The sequence below is a fragment of the Hyaena hyaena genome, unplaced genomic scaffold (assembly GCF_003009895.1).
Source record: "Hyaena hyaena isolate Hyena2069 unplaced genomic scaffold, ASM300989v1 scaffold_315, whole genome shotgun sequence".
Lineage (NCBI taxonomy): Eukaryota > Metazoa > Chordata > Mammalia > Carnivora > Hyaenidae > Hyaena > Hyaena hyaena.
In genome coordinates, this window is record NW_024080948.1 from 1,814,860 (window position 1) to 1,834,895 (window position 20,036).

The 20,036-nt window shown below is 48.2% G+C and overlaps 1 protein-coding gene across 1 annotated transcript in view; it reads left to right on the top strand.

The window, feature by feature from the left end:
• SNTA1 (syntrophin alpha 1) overlaps positions 1–19,740 on the top strand; it is a 27,141-nt gene extending 7,401 nt beyond the window's left edge. Inside the window, exons 3-8 of the mRNA XM_039248759.1 lie at positions 12,116–12,320; positions 15,236–15,443; positions 15,586–15,716; positions 17,657–17,853; positions 18,831–19,018; positions 19,103–19,740. Coding sequence (XP_039104690.1) covers positions 12,116–12,320; positions 15,236–15,443; positions 15,586–15,716; positions 17,657–17,853; positions 18,831–19,018; positions 19,103–19,195 — 1,022 coding nt within the window. The 3' untranslated portion in view covers positions 19,196–19,740. The remainder of the gene's footprint in view (positions 1–12,115; positions 12,321–15,235; positions 15,444–15,585; positions 15,717–17,656; positions 17,854–18,830; positions 19,019–19,102) is intronic.
• The last annotated feature ends 296 nt before the right edge of the window (positions 19,741–20,036 follow it).

A 20,036-nucleotide genomic window follows, 5' to 3' on the forward strand; every position in this document is an offset into this window, starting at 1 on the left:
CTTTTTTTTTTTTTTTAATGTTTTATTTATTTCTAGGAGAGAGAGAGAGACAGCGTGAGCAGGGGAGGGTCAGAGAGAGAGGGAGTCACAGACTGAAACAGGCTCCAGGCTCTGAGCTGGCAGTCAGCACAGAGCCCGACACGGGGCTCGAACCCACGAACTGCGAGATCATGACCCAAGCGAAAGTCGGACGCTCAACCGACTAAGCCACCCAGGCGCCCCTTTTCCAGTTTTTTCTTATTTGAAGTCTCTTTTGAGCTGCTTTCCTAGCCCAGTATATTTGTGGAAGGATAATTCCACCCAAGGCAGAAAAGGCATGGGGGCAGGCACTGGGGTCAAGAGTCTTTGAATGGCAGGGGTCACCTGAGAAGCCTGGAGGACATGACAGAGCCAGAATGGTGGCATGTAGTTGGTCCTTGAGATTTGGGGAAGCTTATAGAGAAGGTAAGTGTCTGGCAGCTTCACCAAACTGGACTCAGGGTTCCTGGACCCTTTCTGGGCCTTTGTTCCACCTTGGAGCCTAATTACTAGCCACATTGTTCCAAACTTCCCTATCAGTATCCCACTCCTGAGGCCGCCTCCAAGGGACCATGGAAAGATGGCCTGTCCTTTGGATATGAACCTGGCAGGACAGCGGGGCATCTTTCCTGAGGCCTGGGGCTCAATGGGTACAGAGCCCCCAGAGAACGCCCTAGAAGAACAGATGTCACTAGCAAACTCTAGGTGCCAGCCCTGCTTCTCCAGCATAAGTCAGGGGTTCAGCTAGGCCTCTGTAATCCCAGCCTGCCTTACAGACATTTTCTACTGCTAGGTCAGGGATTTGCACAAATGTCTTCAACTTGTTCTCAGCCACAGAGATGTGTTTGTGATCAGAGTCTGGACCCAAGCTGGCAGCCAACACGCCTCTGTGTGCTGCTTAGAGAGGCCCATTGTGACACAGACCTGTATTCAGGGCTAGCCTGGGCCCTTGGAGACCGGGCCTGGGAGAAAAGGGAAAGACAGCCAAATGCCTTCCCTCCCTCCACCCACAATGTGTCTGGCATGATAGCGACAACAGTGACCTTCTGATGCATTAAAAAATAATACTAAGGGACAGGGGCACCTGGCTGGCTCAGTTGGTAGAGTATATGACTTTTGATCTCAGGGTTATAAGTTCGAGCCGCACACTGGGTATAGAAATAACTTAAAAATAGGGGTACCTGGGTGGCTCAGTTAGTTGGTTAAGCATCCGACTTCAGTTTAGGTCATGATCTCACAGCTCATGGGTTTGAGCCCCATGTCGGGCTCTGTGCTGATAGTTCAGAGCCTGGAGCCTGCTTTGGATTCTGTCTCTTCCTCTCTTTCTGCCCCTCCCCTGCTCTCTCTCTCTCTCTCTCAAGAACTTAAAAATAATTTTTATAAGAGCTTTTAAAAAAATGAATTCATTTATTTGAGAGAGAGAGAGAGTGATCAAGAGAGGGGCATAGAGAGAGGGAGAGAGAGAACCCTAAGCAGACTCTGTGCTGTCAGCACAGAGTCTTACTCAGGCCTCAAGCTCATGAACTGTAAGATCATGACCTGAGCTGAAATCAAGAGTCAGACGTTTAACTGACTGACCCACCCAGGTGCCCCAAAAATCAAATCTTTAAGAAATAATAATACCAAAGGACAATAAGAAATTAAAGTCAGTTTCAGTACTTTGTACAAAGTAGGGAAGATACATTCCACAGAAAGATCAAGCTTTTAAAAGATAACAGGCATAGGAGCGCCTGGGTGGCTCAGTTGGTTGCCATCTGACTCTTGATTTCGACTCAGGTCATGATCTCACGGTTCGCGAGATGGAGCCCTGTGTTGGGCTCTGTGCTGACAATATGGAGCCTTGGGATCCTCTCTCTCCCTGTCTCTGTGCCCCTCCCCTAGTCTCTCTCTCTCAGAAATAAATGAACTTAAAACAAAATAACATGCATCTAGTAGCATGTTCAAAAGTATACATAATAGGGGCACCTGGGTGGCTCAGTCGGCTAAGCGTCCGACTTAGGCTCAGGTCATGATCTCACGGTTCGTGGGTTCGAGCCCCGCGTTGGGCTCTGTGCTGACAGCTAGCTCAGAGCCTAGAGCTGTTTCGGATTCTGTGTCTCCTTCTCTCTCTGACCCTCCCCTGTTCACACTGCCGCTATCTCAGAAATAAATAAAAAACATTAAAAAATAAAAAACAAAAATATTCATAATAAAAGACAGTATAGAATGATAGGAATTGCTATGACCCCCATTTTACAGACAAGGTCACCAAGGTTTGTTGAGAATAAATAACTTTCTTCAGGTCATATGACTAAGAAATTGAGAGAATTCATACTGAGGTCTGTCTGGTTACAGAGGCCACTATTGCTTCAGCCTTGGGTAGTACCTACCTTGCATGGTTATTTGCAAGATTAAAAAATAAAATACACCGAGGCCAGTGCTCATAGTAGGTACTTGATTATTTCTTTTATTTGCTATTTGTAAGGATGAGACAATGCATTTGAAGTGCATAGCACAATGTCTTTCACATGCAAGCATTTAGTGAATGTCAGCCTTTATCATCTTTGTACCAGCAGTGGCCGTTGTTACTGTTTTCTCCAGTAAACTTGAAGGTCTTTCAGGGCAGGACTCCTGTGTGGTTTGTCTCAGAGCCCTATGCCTGGCACTGAGTCCAGCAGCACACATTAGCTCTTGTACTGTAGGGAATGATCTGTGGGGTATATCTCTGACCCTTTCTTTTTTTTTTTTTTTTTTTACAAATAGTTTATTGTCAAATTAGTTTCTACATAACACTCAGTGCTCATCCCCAAAGTGCCCTCCTTCATGCCCATCCCCCCCTCCCCCCCACATCCATCAGTCCTCAGTTTTTGTCAGCATTCAAGAGTCTCTCATGGTTTGCCTCTCTCCCTTTCCCCCACCATTTCCGCCCTTCTTCTCCCCCTTGTTCCTCCGTCAAGTTCCTCCTAATCCTCCTATACGTGCAAACATATGGTACTTGTCCTTCTCTGCCTGACTTATTTCGCTCAGCATAACACCCTCAAGGTCCATCCATGTTGCTACACATGGCCAGATTTCATTGTTTCTCATTGCCATGTAGTATTCCATGGTATAGATAAACCACATCTTCTTGATCCATTCATCTGTTGATGGACACTTAGGCTCTTTCCATGTTTTAGCTATTGTGGAGAGTGCTGCTATGAACATTGGGGTACATGTGCTCCTATGCCTCAGCATTTCTGTATCCCTTGGGTAAATTCCTAGCAGTGCTATTGCTGGTATCTCTGACCCTTTCTACTTTACTTTAACCTTGTCAATTGCAGCTGACTTTCCTAAATGTTTAAGATGGGCCTCAGGGCTCAAGCTGGGCTTGACTAAGTCCTGAGAGTATCAGGTATAAGTCCTTGGAACTCCTGCCGGGTGTCCTGCCCAAAATTTGGCTTAATATATCACTACCATCAAAAGAGGGATGTAATTAATGGATGCAACTAATATGAAGCTATCCTGCTTGGCTGAGCCAAGTGATTCTGTGCCCCTGAGGTACTTGAGAAATTTCTGACCTGGGAACACAGTCATGAATGGAGCTCCCACCTAGTCCTCCTGTGGCCACAAACACCTGTGATTCTAATCATTGTTCTCAAGCTAACATTTATTTGGACACACACACACATACACATGGCTTTGGCCCATGTGACTCCCCATAGATAAAACTTGGCTTAATCTATGCCTGAATCTTGATTAAAGTGCCTGTGGGCCTCTGGAGACAGGTTCTGGCCTCGATTAACTGTGTGAGTCTGGCCGCTGATGGTGGTGGAAGAAATAATAGTGATAATAATAGTGACTATAGTGTTTGCTTTTTATTGAGCACCTACAATGTGCTAGGCACTGCACCAAGTGCTTTCCATATATTTTCTCATTGAGTCCCCCAAAACTACCTCTATGAATTAGGTTTGTTACTCATCCCATTGTGTGGATGAGAACATTGAAACTCAGAGAGGTAAAGCTCTGTTCCCAAGGTCACACAGTGGCAGACATGGAATTTGAGCTCATATCTGTCAGATGCAAAAACGCATGTTCTTAAATATTTATACTGCACTGCAAGTCATGTCACCCCTGTGAGACTCAGGGGTGAGACTCAGCCACCCCTGTGGCTTGAACCCGTGAACTGTGAGATCATGACTTGACCCAAAGAGTCAGATGTTCAACTGACTGAGCAATCCAGGCACCCCTCTGTCTCATTCTTTTCAATGGCTGGATAATATCCCACTATTGGAATTCATATATTCATTTAGCAAGTGTTTTTTTTTATTTTAATATTTTTAAGTAGGTTCCATATCCAATGTAGGGCCTGAACTCACGACCCTGAGATCAAGAGTTTCATGCTCCACCGATAAAGCCAGCTAGGAACCCCCATTTAACAAATATTTACTGAACCTCTGCTCTGTGCCAGGACTAGATGTAGACACCATGCATATAGCCATGCTCAAGGCTGAACACTCTGGCAGTCAGGGAGCTCATGTCTTGTATTTAGCTACCCCTCCTCGTGGAAATTCAAGTTGTTTTTACTGTTTTGCCCCCAGACAATGGTGCTGTGAGCCCTCTGTGTACCCATGAGCACTCATCTGAAGTGGGGCTCCTGCAAAGGGTCTCGTTAGGTCAGAGGGTTCATATGTCTTTAGGATCGTGAGAGATAGTATCCCCTATACTGCACAAGAATGCAGTAAGGTGAGATTTTTATGCCCCAGAGTATACCAACTCAGACCCTGTTGGTCAGCCCTGATGCAGGGCTTGCCAGGGGCTGGGGACTATTTATAACCCAGGCTTGCTGGACCAGCAGGACCTTAAAGGTCACCCCTTCTAGAGCCTGTTGGAACCCCGTGTCCTCTCCACACCATCTTTCACGGGCTGGTGGGCAGCCTGGACTCGAATCCTCACAACACCTTACTCTGAGAGTTGGTGTATCAGTGCCCATTATATAGGCAAGGAAAATGAGGCTCGGAGAGACCTTGGGACTTGCCAATGCCAGATAGCAAGTGACAGGGCCTGGATTAAAATCTTTGTCTATCATGCTTCCCGTGCCCTTACCCTTATACAGTCCTACTAAGAACAGTAGCAGAAATAATAACCACACTGCTGTTCACTGAAGACTTACTCTGTGCTAGGCAGGGCAAAGTGCTGTACAGGTATTGAGTCTCAAAACCCTGGGAGGTGTGGGCGCCTGGGTGGCTCAGTTGGCTAAGCGTCCAACTTCGGCTCAGGTCATGATCTCACGGTTCGTGGGTTTGAGCCCCAAATTGGGCTCTGTGCTGACAGCTAGCTCAGAGCCTGGAGCCTGTTTTGGATTCTGTGTCTCCCTGTCTCTCTGACCCTCTCCTGCTCATGCTGTCTCTCTCTCACTCAGAAATCAAACAAACAAACAAACACAAAAAACCCACAAAAAAACACCCCTGGGTGGTGGATATATTTTACTCCTATTATAAAGAGGAAGAAATGGAAGGTCATAGAAATCAAGTCACTTGTCCAGGGTCATAGAACAAAGAAGTTAAACCCAAGCCTCACTTCAGAGCCCACTTTAATGTTTTCTCTCCAGGATGAGAAGCCCCAGGCCTGTCTGTATTCATTCATTTAACAAATCTCATACTTCCTGATTACCTGGTACTATATGTCAGGTACTATACTAGACTCTGAGGATCCTCTGGTGAAAAAGAACACAGGTCCTTGCTCTCACGGAACTGACATTTTGGTTGGAGGAGAGAGGTATGGCCTAGTAAACAATTGGATAGGCTGTGTACTTTTAGGTAGGGGCAAGTAAGTGACCATCCACTGAACAGACAAGGACCGGCTTAAGCTTAGAGGGCAGGCTTCAGCCAAGACTCAAAGCCAGGGCATTCAGTCACAAACATTTATTGAGCATTGGGATAAGTGCTAGGGAGACTGTGTTGAGCCAAAACAGATGTATCCCTACAGCACATATGTTCCCTCCCAGTGGTACTGGGCCAGGTGAATGGTCCTGTCTCAGTTCCTTGTGTTTCTAGTGGAATCCTCAGGGGTCAGGCTAGGGCCTGTCTCTTGTTGGCAGAGCAGGAAGTCCCTGGGAACTGGGGCCTCTGGAAGAGGCATGGTGTCCTGTGTATGTCTTAGCTTCCTTGGGGGAGGAAAAGCCCATGTGTCACTGCTCTCAGGCTCCTGGGCTCCTGGCTAGGAGCTTGGCTGGGGAGCATGTAGATACCAGCTGGACTTATCTTTGGAGTCTGAAGAATGCTGACCACAGGGCCATCAGCTCTCAGGCCACTGCTTTTGGATAGCCACACCCTGCCTGGTTGGGTGACTCAGACAGAAATCAGAGCAGGGAGGAGGCCTCAGAGCTGGGCTATTTATGGCCATACTCTGGGGCCCCCAGCACCCCACCCCCAACTCTGGGACAAGCCAATTGGCTTGTGAAACTCAAGCCTTGTTTTGGGCACTGGCTGGTAGCCTGTCCATTTATAGATGTTTCTGTGGGAAAGGAGAAGGAGGATCCAGTTCTGGGACAGCCCAGATGGGTGGGCAGGGGCTGTAGCAGTTTCTCTGGCTTCAAGGTTAACAAATGTTCATTTGCTGAGAATGTAGCATAGGAGATCCCTGCTGGATTCTGGGGACACAGAGAAAAGTCAGATGAAGTCCCTGCCCTCACAGTGTTCCCAGCCTAGTGGGGACCACAAACCCCCACACAGATACATAGTGGGGTGTGGTCTAGGGGCCTGCAGAGTGATGGGTGTGGTGGATCCCAGAGTGGGCATCTGGGAAGGCTTCCTAGAGGGGTGATGGGACTGGACTGGGCTGTGGCACCTTCTCCCTCTTGAATGAACCTGTCCGGCCCTGGCATTCATTTCTTCATTCACAGAACACTAACTCCGGGTTCAAATCAAGTCCAGCTTCTGTCCCCCAGAAGGTTGCATTTTGGTGAGAGAGACAGCCCCAACCCACAAAAATCACAGCAGAGTTCTACAAAGGGCAGGGGTGGCTGATAGGTAAGAAACTCATGTTACTTGAGTCCCTGACCTGTGCCACATGTTTTATAGCATCTCATTTAATTCTAACATCTCTCTGAAGTAGACATTGTTATCCCTTTGTTATCAACTTGCAGACAAATGAATTTCCTTGTCCGTGGTCACAATAGCTAGACAGTGCTGGAGCTGGAAGGCAAACCCAAGAGTCCCTGTCTCTAAACTATGTACTAAGGATGTTCTGTGCAAAGGGAACTACATTTTGAAAGGTGTGGATGTTTGGAAACACATACAGTTTCTTAGAGCTCTGAGAAGGCCAGGATGATCAGACTAGACGGTGAGATTCGAGATGTGTCAGGAGGTAAAGCCAGAGGTGTAGGCAAGGCCCCGGTCCTGAAGAGTCTTGGATTTTGATGATGGGAGCCAGAGCAGGACTTTGGACAGGGGAGGGGTGTGGCTGGTTACAGCAGGGGGATGTATCAGTTGTAACCTCCCCATATGGTGTAGGGGGTGGGGGGGACTGTATTAATCAAGATGCTTTTCTCTGCAAGTAACAGGACCTCAATTCAAAGAGGTTTAAACATTGAAGGAGATGAATTTTCTTCCAGAATACCTAAAAGCAGCATGGCCACAGAGTTAATTAATTTAAGACCTCACCATCCTCAGTGTGTTTAAGCCCCTTTGTGCTTAAAAAGTGACTATCAGAGCACCTGGGTGACTCAGTAGGTTGAACATCCGACTCTTGATTTCATCTCAGGTCATGATCTCATGGTTTGTGAGTTCTAACCCCATGTCGGGCTCTGGGAAAACAGTGCAGACCCTGCTTGGGATTCTCTCTCTCCCTGCCCCTCTCTCTCTGTCTCTCTCAAAATAAATAAAATAGTAAATTAAAAAAAATTTTTTTAATTTATTTTTTAAAATGTTTTCTTTATTTCTGAGAGAGAGAGAGAGAGAGAGAGAGACAGCGTGAGCAGGGGAGGGTCTGAGAGAGAGGGAGACGCAGAATCTGAAACAGACTCCAGGCTCTGAGCTGGCTGTCAGCGCAGAGCCTGACACTGGGCTTGAACCCACGAACCATGAGATCATGACCTGAGCCGAAGTCGGACGCTTAACCGACTGAGCCACCCAGGTGCCCCTAAAAATTTTTTTAAAAAACATGTATCATTGCTTTAGGACTATCTCCTCTCTCAGTAACTTTTAAAGCCTTACGGAGAGAAAGGGAAGGGAACTACTTTCCCTCACTTCTCATTGGCCAGAATTGTATCATCTGCCTCTATCTAGACCAATCACAAGCAAGAGGGATGGAAAGATCATGATTAACTTTGACCAATCACGAGTTTCTTCCTTGTTTGGGGAGAAGCCCAATCTGTAGGGCTCAGAGTTCTGGTAGCAAAGAAAGGGGGAAATGGTTTGGCTGTCATATAGGCTGTGAGGTGTCCCACCTCCATGGCCCCTTGAGACACAAGCCAATAGTCAGTCTTGGAGTAAGTCATTGCTGTAATGATGAGGATGAGTCATTGAGTCATTTTTAGTCCTAGTTCCCAAACTTCAGACCGAGTCTTAGTTCTTTAAAAAAAAAATCCTGCATTTACTTTCAACTTAACTGCTCTTCCAACCCCAATAGGGTTCATAACTCCCTCTCACTCTCACTGCTATTTGTCTTGGATCCTGTCTGAGCCTGAGGAACAGTCTTCTGTGATAGAAATAGCTTCTTATCTCGTTTTTCCAGGGAGCCTGGCCAAGACCTGCTTCCTCACCCCTTCCTGGCTTGTCTGCTCACAGGCAGAGCATACTGGCTGGCTTTTGACTACAGAAGTCAGATGGCTAGGAATGCAGATGGCCATGAGGGCATAGTAGTTGAGGGGAGGAGGGGGAGGCTTCCCAAGGGCTAACAGGCATAGGTACCACTTAGTGGATGAGGAGACTGCTACTCATCAGAACTGGGAACAGGGGTGCCTGGGTGGTTCAGTCGGTTGAGTGGCTGTCTCTTGGTTTTGGCTCAGGTCATGGTCTCATGGTTTGTGGGTTCAAGCCCTATGTCAGGCTCTGTGCTACAGCATGGAGCCTGCTTGGGATTCTCTCTCACCACCCACCCCCCCCCACTTGCTTTCTCTCTCTCAAAATAAATAAATAAACTTAAAAAAAAATGTAATAGTCCAGATGCTAGGGAAAATCTACCAAGTATTTCCCCTTCTTCCTTCCTAATAGAAGCCTAATTTTATTGGATGGAAATATGCTCAGCTCCTGAGGCTGAATTGTGATTGGTCTAAGTCATGACTATTCCCTTTTGCTAATGACTGTGCTAAAAGTGGACATGAGCCCAGTCAGGCCAATGAGATATAAGACTTCATGGGAGTATTTGCTGCTCTAATAAGAGGGAGCTGTGAGGAGAAAACCTTTTACTGCCTGTTTCCTCCCTTCTTGATTTGGATTTTGTCATGTAAGGAATGGTTGGCTTGAGCTGTGGCAGCCATCTTGTGGTCATGAGGGGAAGGCCAAGAGAATGGCAGAGAGGCCTACCCTGCATTCAGTGTCATTGAGCCACTGAACCAATCCTAAAAGTGCCTTCCTCTATACTTTTTTAAAATAACATTTTATTTAATTTTAAATTATTTTTATTTTAGTAGGCTCCACACCCAGCATGGGGCTCAAACTCACGACGTTGAGATCAAGAGTTGCACATTCTACCAACTGAGCCAGCCAAGCGCCCCTAGACTTCTTGTTATGTGAAATTATAAATATCTTTGTTTCTTAAGACACTTTTATCATATAGTCTATTATTTGCAGCCAACTCATCTAATAAATATAGCAAGAATGACCAAAATATTTTATTACCAATTAGCCTTGATGGATTGTTAATGGCTACCACAGAACACTGTGATTGACTTATGATGTCGTCCATGAGCAAGGGATAAAGAAGGGGTAGCACAAGTGCATATGTTTACCATTCCAGTCCTACCTATGGCCAGTTAAATACCTGGCACATAGTAGGTACTCAAGAAAACTGACTTGTTTCTGAATCTCTACTCCCACCAGGCCCTTCTTAGATCAACCACATTATGTTGCCTTTTGCTTCTAGCTGCCGTCATTAGCAAGATCTTCCTTTTCTAAAAAGGCATTGGTCCAGGCCCCAACCAAGTCTCTTTTGGTTGCAAATATCCCAACTCCTGTTGGGATGGTAGTTCCACATTCTAAAGGACAAGGATCAGAAACAGGAACATTAACAGGTGATTGGCAGGGCCTTCCCTCTGTCTCTCAACATGAATCTCCACTATTTTTCTCTCTTACAAACCCGGTTTCTCCTCTTCTCTGTCCTCACAGCAGAAGGTGGTTGCCCCCACCGCATTCAAGTTTATTCAAGACACCAGTCAAGGATCTCTCCTACTCTCAATTTGGGTATACTAGTGTGGGCCAGGTGTTCACTCTGGTCCAGGTAGCATATCCAGAAGAGAGGGAACACATAGCAAGAACATGAATTTCTGGGTCAGTTGGGCAGAGAAGGAGATCCAGGCTATTATCCTAGAACTCTGCTGTCCAGTGTGGCTACCATTAGCTCCAAGTGACTTTGAATTTAAGTTTTTAAAAATATTTTTTAATGTTTATTCATTTTTGAAAGATGGATTGCGAGTGGGGGAGGGGCAGAGAGAGAAGAAGACACAGACTCTGAAGCAGGCTCCAGGCTCTGAGCCTGATGCGGGGCTCGAACCCACGAGCGGTGAGATCATGACCTGAGCCGAAGTCGAACTCTCAACTGACTGAGCCATCCAGGCACCCGCGAATTTAATTTTAAACTAAGATTGAATAAAAATAAAAATTTAGTTGCTCATCTGTACTCACCACATTTCAAGTGCTCAATAGCCACATGTGGCTAGTGGCTACTGTATTGGACAGTGTATATATGGAAGACGGACATAATTACTGAAAAATCTGTTGGACAGTGCTATTCTACAAGGTGTCTACTTACTCAATGATGTTTGCTCAGAGCTAAGAGCACTTCTATTGGTTAGGGTACAAGTGATATGGCTGTAACAAGAGACTCATAAAGTACTATGGCTTAAATGTCATAGAGGCCTTTGCTTTCTTAGGTAACAGTCCAAGTCTGACATGGCATCTCCAAAGTGTCAGCATCCATTCATTTCTGTTTTGTTGGTCAGCCTCCCTTAGACTGTGGCTTATGTCCTCATGGTCATGATAGTCCTTGACCAGTCTGGGTCCCAGCCAGCTCAACCCTGTCAGGGGAAAAAAGGAGGAAAGGAAGGGTATCCCTCTTTCTTTATTTTTAAAAAATTTGTTAATGTTTTGTATTTATTTCTGAGAGAGAGAGGGAGGCAATGTGAGAAGGGGAGGGTCAGAGAGAGAGAGAGGGAGACACAGAATCTGAAGCAGGCTCCAGGCTCTGAGCTAGCTGTTAGCACAGAGCCTGATGCGGGGCTCGAACCCACGAACCATGAGATCATGACCTGAGCCGAAGTTGGATGCTTAACTGACTGAGCCACCCAGGTGCCCCATCCCCCTTTCTTTAATAGGCAGAACTTGGTAGCAGCACACATCCCTTCTGCTCTCATCCTATTGGCCAGACTAGGCCACATAAGCACATATAGCTGTAAGGGAGCCTGGAAAATGAAGTCTTAAGCTGGGAGGCTATCACTATATTGGATGAGAATTGCCAGCCTGTCCCATTCAATGCCTCCTCTTTGCAGATGAGCAGGCTGAAGAAATAGAGGCAAACAGTGGGCCGGTGGCAGAGCAGTCACATCTCCTGACTCCTGTTCAGGGCTCTTTCACTGCCTTGTAGCTGTTGTCCATTCTCTTCAGATAGCCATCCCAAAGAGCCAAATGCTTCTACTTACTCTGTTAGAATGAGTCACATGGCCATACACCTAACTGCAAAGGAGACTGGGAAGTGTGGTCTTTCTTCCAGGTGGCATGGATCTATAAACCAGGGGAAACACGAGAGCTTGGATGTTGGCATGCATCCAGTATTTTCTACCACACTCCTCTGTCAGAGACTTTAGCCTAGAGAAGGATAGTGATATTGGACATAAATTAAACCCTTACGAATGACTGACAATTGTGATGTGTGTCACGTGGGAGCCCATGTCACAACAGTAACTACTGACCTGTGCTCTGACCAGTGAAGTACATGAAGGAGGTCTCACCGTATTTCAAGAACTCTGCCAGCGGGACATCGGTTGTCTGGGACTCACCTCCTGCTTCACCCCTTCAGCGACAGCTGTCTTCCCCTGGCCCCCCACCTCGGGACCTCAGTGATGCCAGACACATATCCTTGAAGATGGCATACGTCTCGAGGAGGTGCACCCCCATTGACCCGGAGCCCAGGTAAGTCTGGAGTGGGGGGCAACCAAGATATGCGTTGGTGTTAAGTGGTGGGGCTAAAGGAAAGATAGCTCTGTGTTGCAAGTGACCAGTACGAAGTCTGAACATAGTGGGGCTTGAGAAATGTTTGTTGAATGGATGTAAGAGTGAAGTTAAGGGGATGACGGTATGCTTTGCTTCTCTCTTCTTCCTCTGAGCAGTTCACATCTGAGGAGGAGCTCGGTCTGTGGAAGAGCCCTGGGCTCCAGTCCCGGTTCTCTGTGGACTAGTCCCTTTTCCTCACTGGTCTGTAGATTCATCACTGGGAAATAAAGTTTTTAGGCTCAGTGGTCCCTTCAAGTCTCTTCTAACTCTGCTGAGGTTCTTAGATGTCTAGTAACATTCGTGTCAGGGCCATGGAAAGTACCATCCTTCACATATGAGCAGCCCTTAACAGGTCACTGATGGTAAGATTGTTAACAACCATCATTATTGAGTGTTTACCATGAACATTTTCATTTAACTCTCACAGGGACCCTATGAGCAAAGTCCTATTATTTCACCCCCATTTTATAGATGAGGACAGAGAGAGGAAGTAACCTGCCCAAGATCACACAACCAGGAAGGGATGGAACTTGCCTCATTCCAGGTAGCCCTCTCTGCTTTAGAATTTATAGGTGCCTGAGTGATGGTGGTGGCTGAATGGAGTATATGTTGACCAGGTGGGGTATACAGTATCTGGGGTGGTGTGTATATGGCATGAGCATAAAAGGCTTGTGCTGTGGGTCCTAGGTATAGCCGGGGTCAATGCCTAGGTATAGCCCAACATCGATCTGGAGGTTCAGCATCCAAATCTTTTAGCCTCACTCGATGCCCCAGCCCCAGACTGCCCCCATGAGGCAAGCACTGGTGATCCACAGGTCACTTAAGGTGTTCCACAGTAGGGGCTTTTTGTGTTGGGTGAAAGTAAGGTGATATTAGTCCTTCCTAAGACTTACTTAATTAGGTTAATTGTGGTTCCCAGCCTGATCCCAGATATCACCCGAAGCAAGTGTGTACATGTATTTCTGTGTGTGCACCTGTAGTTGACATGTAAATGCAAGTGTTTGTGTGTGTATGTGAGCATTTGCATGGTTATGGGTGTAGATTTGTGCATACGTGTTGGTGTCTGTTAATATTCATATGTGTATATGCATGCATGCACACGTGCTTGACTATGTGCACATATGTAACCTGTGTAACGTGAATATAACTGTGGTCCATATCAGTACAATATTCCAGTCAAAGGAATACAATCTGGTAACCAAAATAAAAATATTTCAAACTTCTACTAAGTGTTAGGATTATGTTGGGCTACAAGTATCAGAAACGCCAATCTGCAATGGCTTAAATAAATGAGGGATTTATTTTTCCACATGTTTAAGAAATAGTTCAGGATCAGCTACTTAGGTTTTTATCATTGCTCAAGAATGCCTTTGAGGAATCAGCCTTCCAGCTTCTTCCTCTGCCACTTTTATTGTGTATTTTCTCTGTGGAGGTAGAACGGTGGCTGCGTGCCCAAGCATGTATCCACGTTCCAGACGGGAAGAAGGCAAAGGCAAAGGCAATCTTCTCCTTGCATTTTGTTCTTTTGTTGCATAGCAGACCATCCAAAAATGTAGTGGCTTGGAAGATAACACTATTATTTCTTATAATTCTGTAACCAGGGTTGGCTTGGCTGGCCAGTTCTTCCACTCTGTGTGGTGTCTGCTGGGGCTGGAAGTACAAGACGGCTGCTTCGCTCCCATGTCTGCTGCGTCAGCCGGAATGGGTGGAACAGCTAGGGGCCGGCTGAGCATTCCTCTTTCCAGAAGTCCTTTCCACGTGCCTTGTTTGTTCTTCCTCTCAGGGGTGGTTGGTACCAGGGTACTCAGATTTCATGGTGGCTCGGGAATGCCAGAATGTCACTCCTGCCACATGGTCTTTGTCAAACCAAGTTACAAGGTCAAGTAGAAGAGAAATACATTTCACCTCTTGATGAGAAAAGTGGACTGTGTGTTCAGAGAGGGATGGCTTTGGTGGAGACCATTTTTGGAGAGTAACCTCCACATCTAGGGAAGCTTTACCTTCCTTTGGGAAGGAACACCCTCCCCAGCGACTTCTGGCTATATCTCATGGTCGGACCTGGGTCCCATGGCCAGCCTTAGCTGCAAGGGAGGTGGGAATTCAAGTATTTTGCTTCCTCGCTCTTACAGTAGAGGGAGGCAAAGGTGAAGGGGCTCAGAATAGGTATGGTGTAAGCCATCCTCCGGTGTCCGCCCTGCTTCATCTGTTACAGAAAGGCCGAAGAGGAGCGAATCTTTAATAGTCCCCATAACATTTTAAAATCCTTTGCCTGTCACCAGTCCTCTTGGTACCTCCCGGAAACTCTTCCCCCACACTTGTCCACGCTCCCTCCTCCCTTCTCCCTCCTCCACTCCTCCAGCTCTTTTTCTGTAGACTGACTTGGCCTCTTAAGCCTCTCCAGTTTCTGTGCTCCCCCCACCCCCTCCTTCCCCCCCACCCCCCCACCCCGGGCAGTGTATCACTTTGGTCCTGCGCCACAAAGGAGAAGCTGGGAGCTGGCCTAGCAGGAGAATCCTTCTCCTTAGAAACCAGGAGAAAAGAGTAAGATCACGAATCCTCACGCAATGATTTTGGCTCCTATCACATAAGTTTGAGTCTGTGTTTCCTTTGTAAGTATAGGACCATGTGTATGTATGTCATAGTCTCTTGTCCCTAGACCCCAGGAGCCCCAGTTGTGGCTGGAGCCCCAGCAGTGAGTGTCGCTCCTGATGGTCTCACGACACCCTGTGGTTTCTCCTGGGTTTGCAGTGAATGCGGTTTTGGGCCAGATTTCAAGGTTGGGCAGCTGCAGCCTGGTGGTCTTGTCCTCCCCTCTGCTCTGTTTGTGCCTGCAGGTATTTGGAGATCTGTTCAGCAGATGGCCAAGACACCCTCTTCCTGAGGGCCAAGGATGAGGCTAGCGCAAAGTCATGGGCAGCTGCTATCCAGGCCCAAGTCAACGCTCTGATGCCTTGGGTCAAGGACGAGCTGCAGGCACTGCTGGCAGCCGCCAGCACAGCTGGGAGCCAGGACGTCAAGCAGATCGGCTGGCTGACCGAGCAGGTGCTTGCTGGGCCAGGCGTCTGTCCACTACCTCCACCCCCTCCCCTGGAGCTAACCCCATTCCCATTACCGTCTCACTTCACCCTGGCCCTCTGACCTCTCCCCTCCCCGCCTCGCCTCACTGTTGCCTTGCCCTCTGCAGCTGCCCAGTGGGGGCACAGCACCTACCCTGGCCTTGCTGACCGAGAAGGAGCTGCTTCTCTACTGCCATCTACCCCAGACCCGAGAGGCTCTGAGCCAGCCAGCCCGTACTGCCCCACTCATTGCCACCAGGTATACACGGGCAGGCAGGGGTGCATATGCCTCACCCAGAGGGTGGGGCATGATGCTCTCAAGGGGCCTCAGCATTGGGGGACCCCAGCCCCACTCTGCCCTGAGTTAGCTCCCACGTGACCTAAAGCAAGCCTCTATCTTGTCTGGGCCTCAATTTCTTCATCTATAAAATGGGGGTTTGCAACAGAAGGTTGAGGTCCCACTAGTCACTCACTGATTGACACCTACTCTGCCCAACCTTGTGCAGCATGGTTCAGGGGATGGGGTGCTTTTCCCAACAGGGTACCCTCAGGGAATATCAGTCTGGTGGGGGAGGCTGACAGCCTTCAAGTTCAGAGGTGAAGGGACCACTTAACTCTGCCTCGCCTGATGGGGACAGCTTTAGCAGGAGGTGATATTGAGCTGGACTTTGATGGTTGAGTAGAAGTTTGCTATTTAAGAAAGAGTGGAAGGTCATCTCACAAGAACAACACGGTCAAAGGTACAGAAGTATTAAGGGCTAGAGCATGTTCATTGATCTTTGAGTGTGCTATAACCAGTATGTAGAATCCATATAAGAAAGGGAGAGAAATGAAACCGTTGTTAGGGCCTGATCTTGTAGAACCTCTGCTTCCTGGTTAAGAAATGCTCACTTTATCTTAAGAGTTGTGGCGGAGTGGAATGGTTTTAGCCTGGGAGTGAGGTGACTTGGGTTGTGGAACATGCACCGGAGGGGGCAGGATGGAAGCTGGGAGGCTGGTGCAGTCATGCAGGAGGGATGGTGGAGGTGGGTGGAGGCAGCAGATGGAGAAGAAAGGTCGCATTTGCATTGGAAGATACACGGGTGATAAAATTAACTAGGCGTAGTGCTTGCCAGATGGGGAAGGTGAGGGAGGTGTACAGGATGAATGGATGAATGGGGGGTTTGGAGTTTGGGTCCGGGTGGGCAGTGGGACCAGGGGTGGGAGTGCCAAGCAGGGAGGCTGGAGCAAGATGCTGAGTTGAGTCCAAAGTGTGCGGGGGATGGCGAGGGGGCTTGGATAGGAATCTTGGGGACTTGTGGGTTCACAGTTCTGGGCTGGAAAATGAGAAAGTGAGTGTCAGCAGCAGCTCTGGGGGGAGTTGAAACTACAAGACAGAGTGTGTGTGGAGTGAGGAACTAAAGAGGGCTAAGGGACAGAACTCTGAGTCTGTTGCCCAGAGAGGGGCAGGAAGCTGCCCAAGGTTACACAGCAAGTGGGAATGAAACTGAAGGCCTGGGCCCTTGTTGCTCATGCCTCTTCCTCTGGGTGGGGCTCTGGCTTATGTGTCAGGAGCTGCCTGTCTGTCAGGGATAAGCAGGTCATGGATTGCCAAACTAATCAAGTGACTCATTAATTCAGGTCACAAGTGTTTATTGAACATCTATATGCCTGGCACTGGTTTAATTGCTGAGAATAGAGTGGTGAACAAATTAGACAAAAATTTGTATCCTAAAAGATATTCTAGTGAAAAAGACAATAAAAAAATCCAATGGAAACAAATAGAGAATAATTTCCAGTATCATGATGAAAAGTAAGGCTAGTGAGTGCCAGGGGTACTATTTTAGACAGGAAGATCAGGGAGGGCTTCTCAGAAGAGATGACATTTGAGCAAAGATCTGAAGGAAATGTGGGCGTGAGTTGTGCAGATAATTGGGGAAGAGTGTCCTTGACAGAGAGAACAGCATATGAAGAAGTGCTGAGGCAAGAACGTGTTTGGTGTGTCTGGAGACACTAGTATGGCTGGCATGGAGGGATCAAGGGGTAGGGTGGCTGGAGGTGGGCTCTTGTGAGTCAATCAGGGCCCGTCTGGAAGTCCTGTTCCCTGATTGTATGGTAAAGGAGTCACAGGGTCCCTTCCCGCATTACCACCCCCTTGGCCCGGAACTACTTCCCCACTGTCTGAGGCCTTATACTTAACCCTCTGCCCCCTGCCCCCAGGCTGGTGCACTCAGGCCCCTCCAAGGGTTCGGTGCCCTACAATGCAGAGCTCACTTTTGCCCTGCGCACGGGCACACGGCACGGTGTGGACACTCACCTGTTCAGCGTGGAGTCACCACAGGAGCTGGCCGCCTGGACCCGCCAACTGGTGGATGGCTGTCACCGGGCTGCTGAGGGTGTGCAGGAGGTGTCTACAGGTGGGCTGGGTGGATCCGGGAGTGCCTCTCCGGTAATGAGTCCCCTTCTCCCTGAGGCATTCAAACTTCCTTCTTCAGGTGCCTCAGGAGGGGCATGTAACATGGGGTCTGAGGTCTCCAAAGTCTCTCTCTTTTGGATGTGCAGGTGACTCACTGGGTACTCTTTTCCCTGGGTTTTCCTGCCCTGGCTTTCGTGCTTACACTGGTGAGGGTGAGCTGGTGCCTGGGGTAGGGTTCCAAATGAAATACAGGACACCCACTTAAATGTGAATTTCAGATAAGCAACAAACACTTTTTTAGCATAAGTATGTCCCAATTATCCATTGTTTATCTGAAACACATTTAACGGGGCAATTCTTCAGGTCGCTAAGGTCTTCAAGGGCCATGCTTGGTGGGTCTACTGATACCTTCATAGGGAGTGAAGGAGCGGGCCCTCTGTACATGGCAGAGCTTAAGCTTTCCCTTTCCACTTTTTAAAAAAAGTTTATTTATTTATTTTGAAAGAGAGAGAGAGAGAATGAGTAAGCACAAGTGGGGGAGGGGTAGACAGAGGAGAGAGAGAATCCCAAGATTCTCCCGTGAGAACTCCCAAGAGAATCCCAAGAGAATCCTGTGCTGTCAGCACAGAGCCTGACATGGGGCTCAAACCCACAAACCATGAGATCATGACTTGAGCCAAAATCAAGAGTCTGAAGCTTAACCCACTGAGTCACGCAGGCACTCCTTTCTGGTTCTACTTTTGTTGTTGCTGAAAGTGGGACTAGAAGTAGGCTATAGTTTCTCTGAGGGCCTATTTTCTGTATTTTAGGGTGAGGCAACTCCATGCAGGGTGAATATACAGAGGGCATAAGAGGCAGTGAGCTTCCCATCCCTGGTGGTATTCAAGTCCTGTTTTCAGAGTTGCTGGTGAGGGTGGGAGGTGGGGCTTATGGTCTCTGAGGTGTTGGCTGTGCCTGTGCCCACATGCCTCCCCACAGCCTGCACGTGGAACGGCCGTCCCTGCACCCTCTCTGTGCACATCGACAAGGGCTTCACACTGTGGGCAGCTGAGCCCGGTGCAGCCCGAGCTGTGCTGCTCCGGCAGCCCTTTGAGAAGCTGCAGATGTCCTCAGATGATGGTGCCAGCCTCCTTTTCCTGGACTTCGGGGGTGCTGAAGGAGAGATTGTGAGTGGAGGGGCTGGGGGGCTTTGCTCTCCTGAAGGCTAGGCTGGATGGGGCTCCTGACCCTTCTTTCCATCCATCCTGCAGCAGCTGGACCTGCATTCGTGCCCCAAAACCATGGTCTTCATCATCCACTCCTTCCTCTCGGCAAAAGTCACCCGCCTGGGGCTTTTGGCCTAGAGATCACCAGATGCGCTAGCCCTGAAGAGAGGCTGTCTACCATGTGGTCTGACCTGGCCCTCCGCTGACTGCCTGCTCACCGCTGGGCTGAGGGAAGGGAGAGGAAAGGAACCAGAGTGCAGAGTCCCCACCTCTAAGGGAGGCTGGGATAGTCTTGGGACTGGGACCCAGACTCAGGACACAGTGGATCCTGCCTGTGATGGGGTAGCCTCCCAGCTGCCCCATCATCCCCACACCAGTGCCTTTTGCAGAGAGATATTTTGTGTACACAAAAGCCATTCCGAGCCTGGGACCTGCCCCTGTGGGGATCCTGACCCCAGACAACAACTGCCAGGCCTCTCCAAGGCCCCTAAGCCACCCTCAGAGGCCTCATCTGAAGCTGGAGTTCCCTGGGGTCCATGGCAAGAGAAAGAGAAGGAACCTTTCTGTTCACTTCTCCCCTCAGCTCCACCACCTTGGGGCATCTGGTTTTTCTCTTCATCCTCTCTCCTTCTTACTCTTGGATAAATAAACAGCCTGTGAGTACATAGGCAACCTGGCCTAGTGTTTGTGGTTTGTGCCTTGGCCTCTGGACTCTTTGGTGGCCCCTGCCATCCCAAGACGGACCAGACCCAGGATTGGGGCTCCTTTCCCTGGAGGAGAGCAGACCTTTAACCACAGGGCCATAAAGAAAATCTGTTTGTTATCTATTATTGTGTGACAAATTACTCCCAAATCTAACAGCTTGAAAACAGTGAACGTTTATTATTTTTTAGGTTCTGTGGATCAGGAATCTGTGAAAGGCTAAGCTGGGATGTCCTTGATTCAGGGGCTTTTACAAGGTTGCAAATCAAGTTATCGG